The sequence below is a fragment of the Aulonocara sp. 'chitande type north' Nkhata Bay genome, linkage group LG20 (assembly GCF_057382095.1).
Source record: "Aulonocara sp. 'chitande type north' Nkhata Bay isolate Kocher_YH1m ecotype deep benthic linkage group LG20, A_spYH_male_GT1.1, whole genome shotgun sequence".
Lineage (NCBI taxonomy): Eukaryota > Metazoa > Chordata > Actinopteri > Cichliformes > Cichlidae > Aulonocara > Aulonocara sp. 'chitande type north' Nkhata Bay.
The window spans coordinates 37528804-37542351 of NC_141363.1; the positions used below are offsets into that span (position 1 = coordinate 37528804).

At 42.2% G+C, this 13548-nt stretch overlaps 1 protein-coding gene across 4 annotated transcripts in view; it reads left to right on the forward strand.

The window, feature by feature from the left end:
• The window catches only part of LOC147306239 (paired box protein Pax-7-like), a 104543-nt gene that overhangs the window by 39289 nt on the left and 51706 nt on the right, over nucleotides 1–13548 (forward strand). For all 4 annotated transcript variants that reach the window (XM_086276358.1, XM_086276360.1, XM_086276357.1 and 1 more), the window contains exons 5-7: nucleotides 1354–1553; nucleotides 11178–11337; nucleotides 12361–12560. In XM_086276358.1, the coding sequence (XP_086132484.1) occupies nucleotides 1354–1553; nucleotides 11178–11337; nucleotides 12361–12560 (560 nt within the window). The remainder of the gene's footprint in view (nucleotides 1–1353; nucleotides 1554–11177; nucleotides 11338–12360; nucleotides 12561–13548) is intronic.

Below are 13548 nucleotides of genomic sequence, written 5' to 3' on the forward strand. Positions count from 1 at the left end.
AGTTAACAAACAAAACCACTGCTATTGGTCTGACACTAACCCACATTGGATGGATCCCTCCAAGACTGTTGGACCAACAAAAGTGATGGTTTGGTGTAGTATATGGGGTACAACGATAGTGGGTCCATTCTTCATCAATGAAAACCTCAAGGCCACTGGATATTTGAAATTGCTACATGATGATGTGTTTCCCTCTTTATGCACTGAAGCTGGCACGTTCCCTGATTTTTTCCAGCAAGATGGTGCACCACCACATTATGGGTGCCAGGGCCGAGCATTCCTAGATGAACAGTTTCCTGGAAAGTGGATTGGTCTTTGTGGGCCAGTTGAATGCCCCCCAAGGTCTCCCAATCTGACCCCCTTAGACTTTTATCTTTGGGGTCATCTGAAGGCAATTGTCTATGGTGTGAAGATACGAGATGTGCAGCACCTGAAACTACGGATACTGGATGCCTGTGCTGGCATTTCTCCTGCGGTGTTGCTATCAGTGTGTGAAGAGTGGGAGAAGAGGGTTGCATTGAGAATCCAACACAATGCGCAGCACATTGAACACATTTTATAAGTGGTCAGAAACTTGTAAATAACTCATAAAAGAATAAAGTTACGTTGAAACCAAGCACACCATTGTTTTTCTTGTGACATTACCAATAAGTTTGATGTGTCACATGGCCCTCTTCCTATTGAAAAAACAAAAGTTCTATCCAAGATGGCCGACTTCTAAATGGCCACCATGGTCACCACCCATCTTGAGGAGTTTGCCCCCTCACATATGTGCCACAAACAGGACTTTAATATCACCAACCATTCCCATTTTATTATGGTGTATCCATATAAATGGGCCACCCTGTACATTACCATGAAATGGTAATTATGTTTCAGTGCATTTCAGGTCATTTTAGTGAATAATACCAAAGTAATAGTGTAAAGACTTATCCTGTTCTTCTTAATTAATAATGGTTTAATTTACCATCCTTGCATAGTGAGTTTCAGTTTCTTTTTTCTGGGCAAAGGTTTCTGATTCCAAAATGTAAAACAACAAGGTTTAACAAAAAGGAACAGATAAAGGAACCTGAAGCGGAACCTTTGTTTTGAGAGCAGACTTTATAAATTAACAGCATTTCAAATTAGTTCATGAAGAGAGGGTATCTTCATGGAAGTTCAAACTTTATGCTAATGACTTTTAAATATGAGGTTATGGTTAGCATCCCATTGCAACTATAAATTTTGGCAATTTGTTTGTAATTCTCAGTTGTCCTGTGAATATTCTGCATTAATACATGTTCACAAAAACATGATGACTAAAGTCTTCCTAAATGCTCTAAATACCTTCGTATTTACCTTGTGCTTATTCAGGCAGCCGGATGGATGAATCGTCAGATGTGGAATCAGAGCCTGACCTTCCACTGAAGAGGAAACAGCGTAGGAGTCGGACTACTTTCACAGCGGAGCAGCTGGAGGAGCTGGAGAAGGCTTTTGAAAGAACACATTATCCTGATATTTACACTAGAGAGGAGCTGGCCCAGAGAACAAAACTTACTGAGGCCAGGGTCCAGGTAATGCATTAGTATTCAACTATCCATTAATCCATAGATCTCTCCAGCCACGCGACATCTGTCTATTTTTCATTCAAATCAAATCAAATCAAATCAAATCACTTTTATTGTCACATCACATGTGCAGGTACATTGGTACAGCACATGTGAGTGAAATTCTTGTGTGCGAGCTTCACAAGCAACAGAGTTGTGCAAATACAATAATGTAAACAAGCAAAATACAAGAATGGCTACATCTGAAACTAATAAATATAATAGTATATGCATTTCTGGATGTGTATACTAAATATTTTTCTACGTGTGTGTGTGTGTGTGTGTGTGTACACATATTTTACAAATTAAATAGAGTAAACAATAAATAAAATATATAAAATAAAATATACAGAGTGAGACATGTGCAAAACAGTGGCGTTACTGTACAGTGTGGAGTGCATAATGTTAAAGTTCCAGTAGTGAAACTGAGGTGTCTATGAAGTGTTCAGCAGTCTGATGGCCTGATGGAAAAAGCTGTCTCTCAGTCTGCTGGTACGGGACCGGATGCTGCAGAACCTCCTTCCTGATGGAAGTAGTCTGAACAGTTTATGGCTGGGGTGACTGGAGTCCTTGATGATCCTCCCCGCTTTCCTCAGGCACCGCTTCCTGTAGATGTCTTGGAGGGAGGGAAGCTCACCTCCAATTATCCGTTCAGAGCACCGCACTACTCGCTGGAGAGCTTTGCAGTTGTAGGCGGTGCTGTTGCCATACCAGGTGGTGATGCATCCAGTGAGGATGCTCTCAATGGCACAGTGATAGAAGGTCCTGAGGATGCGGGGGCTCATGCCGAATCTTTTCAGTCTCCTGAGAAAGAAGAGGCGCTGCTGCGCCTTCTTCACTGTTTTGTTTGTGTGTACTGACCACGTAAGATCCTCAGCCAGATGTACACCAAGGAACCGGAAGCTGCTCACTCTCTCCACAGCAGCGCCGTTGATGGTGATGGGGGTGTGTACTTCTCTGCACCTCCGGAAGTCCACTATCAACTCCTTTGTCTTTGCGACGTTGAGGGTGAGATGGTTGTCTTGACACCAGTGGGTCAGGGCGCTGACCTCCTCCCTGTAAGCTGTCTCATCACTGTTGGTGATAAGACCCACCACTGTAGTGTCGTCCGCAAACTTCACAATGATGTTGGAGTTGTTAGTGGCCGTGCAGTTGTAGGTGTAGAGTGAGTACAGGAGAGGGCTCAGTACACACCCCTGTGGAGCACCAGTGTTCAGTGTGACGGGGGATGAGGTGATGCTGCCCAGTCTGACCACTTGGCGTCTGTCAGACAGGAAGCTAAGGATCCAGCTGCAGAGGGAGCTGCTCAGTCCTAGATCCTGCAGTTTCCTGTCCAGCTTCGAGGGAACGATGGTATTGAATGCTGAGCTGTAATCTACAAACAGCATTCTCACATACGTGTCTCTCTTCTCCAGGTGTGACAGGGCAGTATGTAGTGTCAGGGCTATGGCATCATCAGTGGACCTGTTGTGGCGGTATGCGAACTGTAGAGGGTCCAGTGAGTCGGGTAGTGCAGAGCAGATGAAGTCCCTGACCAGCTTCTCGAAGCATTTGCTTACGATGGGGGTCAGGGCTACAGGTCGCCAGTCGTTCAGTGAGGAGATGGTGGAGGATTTGGGTACAGGGACGATGGTGGCCATTTTGAAGTAGGCTGGGACTACAGACAGAGAGAGGGAAAGGTTGAAGATGTGCGTGAACACTCCGGCCAGCTGAGCCGCGCATGACTTGAGGACGCGGCCGGGAATCCCGTCCGGACCAGTAGCTTTGTGTGCGTTCACCTTCCTGAAGCACCTCCGCACATCCTCCTCAGACACAGTGTGCGCACTGACGTCATCCGCGGTGCGCACACTGTCCGGTCTCATGGTGTTCGCTGTGTCGAATCTAGCGTAGAATACGTTTAGATCCTCACACAGAGAGGCCCGTGGTCTGCGGTGTGCTGGTTTTCCCTCTAAAGTCCATCCTTGATCTCTTTTTTTTTTAAACATTAAACCCACAAACAAAGACACACTTACTCATTTCAAATGTTGAAACTCACTACTTGAACTGAGGGACTGATAGAGAGCATCTCTATAAGAACATGAATAATGTTTTTTATTGAGAACATGTGTGTCGTCGAACACAATGCTGCAACATTCTCAGTAGATTAATTAGTAAAATATTTGCTTTTTTAAAATCACACAGACTGGTTAGAACCTTTACTGCTGACTATGCAGCATTCTACTATATTCTACTAACTTGCTGTACTATTCAGAAGTCTTGAGCCATCACTTGTTTCTTTATATTTTGCTTTTAATGAGCAAGACTGTCCAGTCATTTTTAAAAATGAGCAAAGGTTTTTCAGGTTTCTGGAAACCTTCCAAAGTTTTTTTTTTTTTTTAATTCTCTTTAACTAATTTTTCCTATTCCATTGAACATATTCAGATGTGTTTTGCATGCTAACTCTGACCTATGTGTCATTCAAACATAAAAAGGCACCTAACTCAAAGGATGAACCAGTGTTGTGTCTGTCGGGTTTGCCAAATGGCACAGTAACAGAACCCAGTCACAAGACTTCCTGAACAGTTACAGTAAGGTTATTTACAGTGAAAAAACAAGGTGCAAAACAGTTCCAACAAAATGTGATTTTCTCAGTGGTGGGGCAATTTCTCCCAAACACACTCTCCACAGTTCTTTCCGAAATATTTACAAAAACCTTGGTGCTCTCTCCAAAACTCTCCATGGCTTAGTTTCCTTCACTAAGAGAAACACAACAAGATCACTTCTTTGGATGAGCCAGGGTTCAACTAACTATTGTCACTCAATGATGCAGTGTTGATTGAAGCTCAACCGCTCTACTAAATAGTGCCCTTTGACGGGAACATCAGCGGCATATGTATGATTGCCAGCAAGTGTATGTGGCTCAAGAGTGGGAACTTCTTCAAGGTCCCAATGCTGCAAAAAGAAAAGAACACCACACACACACACACAGAGGAGGGCGAGAAAGAGGGCTTGAGGTGGAGGGAACCCCACCCCCGAAATGGCAGGTCAGGCCAGCAAAGACAGAGGGACCTCATGGTCCCTCTGTCTTTGCTGGCCAGTGTCAATACATAACAGACAACTTAACAAAGACCGAATTTTAAAATGTTCTAAGGAATATGATGATGAAATAAAAACAATGAACAAACTAAGTAGCTTGTTACAAAAATACATTATTTTCTTTCATATCATTGTGTTAATGATAACACAGGTTGGCAGGTGTAAAATTGTATTTTTGCACCAAGAAGGTTATGATTAAAGATCGGTTTGCTCACCAGCTTGCTTTGGAGTGAATCCTTAAAAAATGAGGAAACTGGACAACTAGAGTACAAAAAATAGGACGTCTTAAAAGGAATCTAAAGTAGATGAAAGATATAAGAAATGTCCATAACAGGATAAAATGACCTGACACAGGACCTGAGAGACAGTTCTGGTCCTTCAGTTGATTCATCTATTGCTCAACAAAGGTGATGGTCAAGAAGCCATTTATAAGGAAGGGAAAGTGGGAGAGAATGTTCTGGTATGCCACATTAAAGAAGAACTACTGGCTGCATTTCAATTATGAATGCAGAAAAGTACTGTCAGATTTTGACCCCGATGCAAAGTTTCTAATTGGCATGGCTGCCAAAAACAGTTCAAGCTGTGATGAACAATAAAGTTGGTCATAGAAATACTGACTTTTAATCTCATGAGAATTGTACAAACTCTGTACTTTCAAGTATGTTTGTTTTCAGTACATCACTGTACGTTTCCCATATTCTTAGCAAAATATAACAAAATGAGGTGTGAGACTTTTTCACAGTGTTTTATATATTTGTTCAGTGTGCAAGACTAACTCTCTCTAACTTCTGGAGACTCTGCCAGCTGTTCACATCTCCACTAAGGAAACTGGCTTTGGTCTCTGTTTGACAGCTTCACAGTGCCTCAGTTGTGTTTTGGAAAATATTGTAGAGTTCTAACAACAGCTGTAAGTTTTCAGCAGTAGGGTGGGTGCTGCATTCCTCTTGCATGTCTCACTCCCAGATTCTTGGCTGGAATTTGTTTTTCCCACCAGTTTAGAGTCTACCACTCATTGTAAAAATCAGAGCAGATCATGGAAGTCTTCGCTCTCAGGGGAACTTTAAGCCATAACTGCAAAGTGGCTCAATCAAGTCACAGAAAACTGAGACAATGAGAAACCAGCGTGGCATGGAAACTCCTCCATGCCTGCCACTTAGGTCATAAATGCCGACCTCAGAATTATCTGTATGCCTCGACTTGACAATGGTCATTTTACGTCCATCCTACTCACAGAATAAGTTACTGGAGTACAAATTTAAAAAAAAAAAATCCAACTCAATGCCCACCTTCTAACTTGCTTTGAAGCTAACTATTTCTCATTCATGTTGACAAAATTTGTAACTTTGGATTATGGCACAGTTAAGTAGGCCTAGTTATAACTTTACACTACATTTGAATACTATTTCTGTGTCCTTAAGCTGAGGCCATGGAAGGTTTCAAAAAATATATTAATATTAAATACTGTATGGTAGAGATATAGTGATGGGAAACAGAGAACTGCAAAGACTGTAACTAAAAAATATTTGTGGTGTGTCAAATCAAATCATTGTTTCAGTACTACTTAATGTATAAACATGGAGAAACAAAAAATAAAACCAGTTATAGTCAGCTTGAATGATTGTCACTGAAATTACTGATTTTGCATGGCTGCAATTAGCAACCCATTTTATTCTAAAAACATCTATTATAGTTGGTCAGAATCATTGGAAATGAACGGGGTTGTGCCTATGGAATCCATGACACACCTACGTTTCTAGTACTGGTCCTTTTATGTGGACTTTGTAAGAAATTACACAGTGATTCCACTTCAGAATAGGACCACCCTCATTACAGACCAATCGGGTGCCTGCTTCTTTAACTCTTTTCAGTGTACAAACTACCATGTAATCAGTAGCTGGAAGACAAGTAAAGACAGACATACAGTGGGGCAAAAAAGTATTTAGTCAGCCACCGATTGTGCAAGTTCCCCCACCTAAAATGATGACAGAGGTCAGTAATTTGCACCAGAGGTACACTTCAACTGTGAGAGACAGAATGTGAAAAAAAAATCCATGAATTCACATGGTAGGATTTGTAAAGAATTTATTCGTAAATTAGGGTGGAAAATAAGTATTTGGTCACCTCAAACAAGGAAGATTTCTGGCTCTCACAGACCTGTAACGTCTTCTGTAAGAAGCTTTTCTGTCCCCCACTCGTTACCTGTATGAATGGCACCTGTTTGAACTCATCATCTGTATAAAAGACACCTGTCCACAGCCTCAAACAGTCAGACTCCAAACTCCGCCATGGCCAAGACCAAAGAGCTTTCGAAGGACACCAGGAAAAGTATTGTAGACCTGCACCAGACTGGGAAGAGTGAATCTACAATAGGCAACCAGCTTGGTGTGAAAAAATCAACTGTGGGAGCAATCATCAGAAAGTGGAAGACATACAAGACCACTGATAATCTCCCTCGATCTGGGGCTCCACGCAAGAGCTCATCCCGTGGGGTCAAAATGATCATGAGAACGGTGAGCAAAGATCCCAGAACCACACGGGGGGACCTGGTGAATGACCTGCAGAGAGCTGGGACCAAAGTAACAAAGGTCACCATCAGTAACACACTACAACGGCAGGGAATCAAATCCCGCAGTGCCAGACGTGTTCCGCTGCTGAAGCCAGTGCATGTCCAGGCCCGTCTGAAGTTTGCCAGAGAGCACATGGATGATACAGCAGAGGATTGGGAGAATGTCATGTGGTCAGATGAAACCAAAGTAGAACTTTTTGGTATAAACTCAACTCGTCGTGTTTGGAGGAAGAAGAATACTGAGTTGCATCCCAAGAACACCATACCTACTGTGAAGCATGGGGGTGGAAACATCATGCTATGGGGCTGTTTTCCTGCCAAGGGGACAGGACGACTGATCCGTGTTAAGGACAGAATGAATGGGGCCATGTATCGTGAGATTTTGAGCCAAAACCTCCTTCCATCAGTGAGAACTTTGAAGATGAAACGAGGCTGGGTCTTCCAACATGACAATGATCCAAAACACACCGCCCGGGCAACAAAGGAGTGGCTCCGTAAGAAGCATTTGAAAGTCCTGGAGTGGCCTAGCCAGTCTCCAGACCTCAACCCCATAGAAAATCTGTGGCGGGAGTTGAAAGTCCGTGTTGCCCCAAAACATCACTGCTCTCGAGAAGATCTGCATGGAGGAATGGGCCAAAATACCAGCTACTGTGTGTGCAAACCTGGTAAAGACCTATAGTACACGTTTGACCTCTGTTATTGCCAACAAAGGTTATGTTACAAAGTATTGAGTTGTATTTTTGTTGTTGACCAAATACTTATTTTCCACCCTGATTTACGAATAAATTCTTTACAAATCCTACCATGTGAATTCATGGATTTTTTTTTCACATTCTGTCTCTCACAGTTGAAGTGTACCTCTGGTGCAAATTACTGACCTCTGTCATCATTTTAGGTGGGGGAACTTGCACAATCGGTGGCTGACTAAATACTTTTTTGCCCCACTGTAATGTCGTAAGAGACACTTATTTCTTCTGCCCTCACAGCATCTTTCCCTTTCTCCACAAACTTCAAGCCAGGTATTTTGAGGTGTTGGAGGTAACTGATTGATCACACTGACAATGAACTTTAAAAATACCCCCTTATTTAGGTATCACTGGTACACCATACTGACTCGGTATAGTTTCCCTTGGGTATAATCTGTTGCATGAGATGTGATCAGAAGCATTGTCTGTTTTCAAGTGCATCAGACAGGGGGCCTTGTGTTGCTAAGACAGGCTGACACTTTCCTCTGCAGTTGCTCTGTCTCTGCATCCACAGTGTTGTTCTTTTGGATTACTGAATCTGTGGCTGTAATTAGTTCCAAATGCGAGATTTTTTTGATTTGACATCAAAATTAAAATCATTCAAAAGGATTGCTTTCTCTGCTTGAGTTAGTTATCTGTCAGATAATTTCTTCTTCCACTTGTCCACATTCTTGGAGGGAAGCATTCATCTCTTCACCAGCTGTTGAGGTCAATTCAATTTAACTATCCATCCTTCCATTTTCTTCCACTTATCTGGGGTTGGTTGAGAGGGCAATAGCCTAAGCAGAGAAGCCCAAACCTTCCTCTCCCCAGCCGCCTTCTCCTGGGAACACCAATGCATTCCAAGGCCAGCTGATAGATTTAGTCTGTCCAGCATGTCTTAGGTCTGCCCTAGGACTTCCTCTCGGGGGCACATGCACAGGAAACTGTTCCCAGAGGCATCCTCATCAGATGCCTGAACCACCTTAACTGGGTCCTTTTGATGTGGTAGAGTAGCAGCTCTACTCTGAGCCCCCCCTGGATCGCTAATCCCTTTACCCTATCGCTAAGGGAGAAGCCATCCAATCTAAGGAGGAAGCTCATTTCCCCAGCTTGTATCTGTGATCTCATTTTTTCAGTCACTCCAGAGTCTGCAGTGACGTTCTTGGTGGGTGGTTGGAGGGTACAGAGGTCAGCAAATACAGGAGTGGAACAGGGCGCCACTGTGGAGGAGTGGTCTGCCATAGCAGGAGGAAAGGAAGCCTAGGGAGTGGATTGAGTTTTGTGGAGACTTTCCTTGGATGATGGATTTTTATCTTGTTCCACAGCGATGTTGGCGCAACTGATATGAAGTTCAGTTTTTGTTTTGAATTCCAAGGATAGCTTTGGTACATTATCCTTTAGGCTCGATTCACTAGCTGGGCCCACATCCTCATTTTAGGTTTGACAGCGTTTTAGTAGGTAAAGGCGAATGCTTGGACATGAATTGAGCTGCGGTTTAGGGAAGGCTTCGAAGGGGACTGGCGACGGCTCCCAGGCCTGGCAGATTCCCATGTACTAAATAGGAGTGAAGAAGTTAAAGAATTGAGAACAAAGAGGGAGGGAGGTTGGGGAATGAACGAGAATGAACAGTTTGCAGAACTGGGGAAAACCTATATAGATTACAACCGGAAGGAACATGTTTGGAGGTGTGGTCCCGCTCCTGAAAATAAATATTTTAATTATGGTGTGGAGCCTGACTATAGAGACACTTTCTCACTGAGGAAATCTTACAAACCAGAGGGCTCTATGGCAAGTTTTAAACTTAGTGTTTCTTGTCCCAGAGTAGATTTTCCAAATTGAGTCTTATATTTAAAGATTTATTCATTGACAATGTCAACTGAGGGATGTGATACAAAAGGACCTGACACGTAGATAGGCAATCAACCCCACCTGCTTGGACAAAATACCCCCTCAGACCCCTGTTCAAGGCATTGGTCTGCAGGATAAAAGGGAGAGAAAAGTTAGGAATGTGGAACATGGGTTCCACACACAGAGCCTTAAATATGTCTCTAAATGTGCCAGAAATATGTATCTATAAATGTACAAACATATACATTCCACATCTATGCATCCTTGCATTAGAAAGCAATCCAAAGATATCATGTTAAAATGATGATAGGTCATATTCTGTTTCCTTTCCGTCACGTCTCTTCTACAGAGGTAGTGAGACCGTATGATCTACTTCTGCGGTTTTTGCGCAAGTACCTCAAGGCAACAACGCCTGCTGTAATAATTTAAGTCTGCTCTGCAGATATAGAAGTCCAAATCAGCTTCTCTACATAAAAGTCACATTTTCGTTTGCACTAAATGAAAAAAGAAGATTCCTGGAAAAAGTGGGCAGGTAGAAAGCTGCAAGCAATGCAAAGATTTCTGCTGTGACCCTAGAGATGTGTAGGTGTTAAGTATGCCTGTGTTAAATCATGTGAGTGGTATAGTTTAATTGAAATGAAAACAAACATGCAGGACTAAATGTCAAGAAGAAACAGTGGATAATGAAAAAAAAAATTATTTACTCACAGAAACACACACTACAAACATTAATTTGCTGAAGTTTTACCTTTGAAATGATGGCATGTCCCAATATATTAATGCTTAGAGTAAGTTATATGTCCTGAATCATTTCAGATATTCGGGACAATGAAATATAGGCTTTTGAATGTGGATCTTGCCCTCTGTGTGAAATTTCACAAAAGGACTATCTGTATGTACTTTGTGGTGAGAAAAGGTAAAATTCTCTTTCAGCGGAGAATCTGTGAGACCTAGAGCATGGCATCAGAATAGAATCAATGTAAATGTGCAAATTCTTGCTGATTTTAAATTCAGCTATTCAGCTGACTCAAGAGTTGGGAGTTCGCCTTGTAATCGGAAGGTTGTCGGTTCGAGCCCCGGCTTGGACAGTCTTGATCGTTGTGTCCTTGGGCAAGACACTTGACCCGTTGCCTACTGGTGGTAGTCAGAGGGCCCGGTGGCGCCAGTGTCCGGCAGCCTCACCTCTGTCAGTGCGCCCCAGGGTGGCTGTGTTTACAATGTAGCTTGCCATCACCAGTGTGTGAATGGGTGTGTGACTGGATGTGTAAAGCGCTTTGGGGTCCTTAGGGACTAGTAAAGCGCTATACAAATACAGGCCATTTATCATTTTTGGTGTTTTCCTTCCAGCTTATTTATATATATTTCTCTTTCAAGGTGTGGTTTAGCAATCGAAGGGCCAGGTGGCGAAAACAAGCAGGAGCCAATCAACTTGCAGCATTCAATCACCTTCTGCCAGGTGGATTTCCTCCTGCAGGGATGCCAACACTTCCTACATATCAGCTGCCAGAATCCAACTACCCGACCAACACTCAAGGTAGAACAGATAATCCTTTCACTGACAGATTACAAATGTGACCTATAGGTTTTCCTAAGGAGTTCGTGGATACTATGCTATTTTGGCCATGTTCTTACCAACAAATAATGATTCATGATAGGCACTTTTACACCTATATTGCTGGGTCTTTTTTTTGTGTGTGTGTGTGTGTGTGTGTGTGTGTGTGTGTGTTTTTTGACTGGATGCATGGAACAATTTAATGATCAATTTAAGTTTTTCTCTGGAAGAGGTCCTGATATGCCAATAATGTCTTATCTCTAGCAGAAGAAACTGCAGTGTTGTCCTCTATCTAGTACATTAAAGCATATTGCCTCAGAATAAAAGTATTGTTTCAATTATAAGAATGACTTATTAGGTGGTTTCACAGAATAAAAAACTGATTGCAGAGAGTATGCATTCCCAATTAATGTTAGCGTGTCATCAAAGCACTCACAGAATTAGTACTGTATTGAAAAGCATTAAGAAACTGTATTGTCTACCAACGTCAATGCATATTTTGCAGTTTTAACAAAACAAAATCTCCATGCCAGGTTGTTCCTTTGCCCGTCCTCTGCCACTGCTCCAAGGTTTATGAATTTTGTTTTGGTAGATTTTGGAAAAAGCTGAAAAATTCCCAGACAGAGAGAGAGGTGTGATACAACCTGCTGTTGGAAATATTTGTAATTGTAACTATCAAAATGTCAGTCAGGTTTAACCCAGTTTTCCCTGTTGTGTTTAGTTGTAAAGACATCCTAAAGTAGATACAGAAGCCTCCAATTAAGCCTATTTGGTATCACATCCACACTATGCAGGTCTCTGTTCAACATACTGTGGGGCATCATGGTGGTGTACTTAAGTTGTCAAACTTGCGTTGTTTATATGTTGGTGTTAAATATATATATATGTTCGGGAATGTGTTTTTTCTCATCTGGTATACAAACTGGTAGAACAGGTAGCCTAGCCTAGCTAGTGTCTTATTTACATAAAGGAAGGAACCAATGTGTGAAGTGTTTTACTTTTCAGATGGTGGGGCTACTGTTCACCGTCCCCAACCCTTACCTCCTTCCACCATGCACCAGAGTGGTTTATCAAGTCCTGACGGCAGCACTGCCTATGGTCTGGCAACCAACCGGCACAGCTTCTCCAGCTACACTGATACCTTCATGAACTCTAGTACTCCTAGTAACCATGTCAACCCTGTCAGCAATGGGCTATCTCCACAGGCAAGTCCTGCTTTATCGCTTTATGCACGAGGATAAGCATTTACTCAGTCATGAATAAAAATATATAACATGAAAGGACTCTATTCAGTGTATATAATTTATTCTATTCATATTCATTTGAAAATGCAAGAAAAGAAGGGGATAAGTAGTTGTTAATTCAATATAAATAGGAAATAAAAAAACAAGCCATAGACCAAAATGGATTTTGACATTTAATGCCTTTGATACTTTTAACCAGGAAATTAAAGTCTTTGTCTATCTTTTACTTGATCAACTTGGAGCAGTGATACTTCATACAGCACTGTCATGATTATGAGCTGGAAATAATGCATGTGGGTTTTCACCAACAGTGTTTTAGTCACAGTAGTCTTTTTGTGTTATATATTTTTACAAGACATTCAAGTATATTGTTGCTATGGCTAGAGTAAGTTAGGCAGCTTCCCGCAACATGACCATAGGTAAATATTAATTTCCATTGTGGAAAATAAACATTTTAATTATGGTGTGGAGCCTGATTGTAGTGACACTACAAACCAGATGGCTCTATGGTAAGTTTTAAGCTTAGCATTTCTTGTCATGATCCACAGTACAACAAGTTAGTGTAGATGTTCCAAATAAAATCTTATTTTTAAATATTTCTCATTGACAAAGTCAACTGAGTGATGTGATACAAAAGGACCTGATATGCAGGCAGGCAATCAACCCCAACTGCTTGGACAAAATACACCCCAGACCCCTGTTCAAGGCATCGGTCTGCAGGATGAAAGTGAGAGAAAAGTCAGGAATGTGGAATATGGGTTCCAAAAATAGACCCCTACTTACCTGCACGAACACTGGATCTGGGGCACCCTTTCAGGTGAGGTCTGTCATGGGGCTGGTCATCCCTGCCGAGTTCTACATGAACTGACGGTAATACCAGCCAGTCCCAAGAAACTAGTCACCTTTTTTTTGTTCTTGGGGTCTGAGCAGGATGTGATCCCTGCTGCTT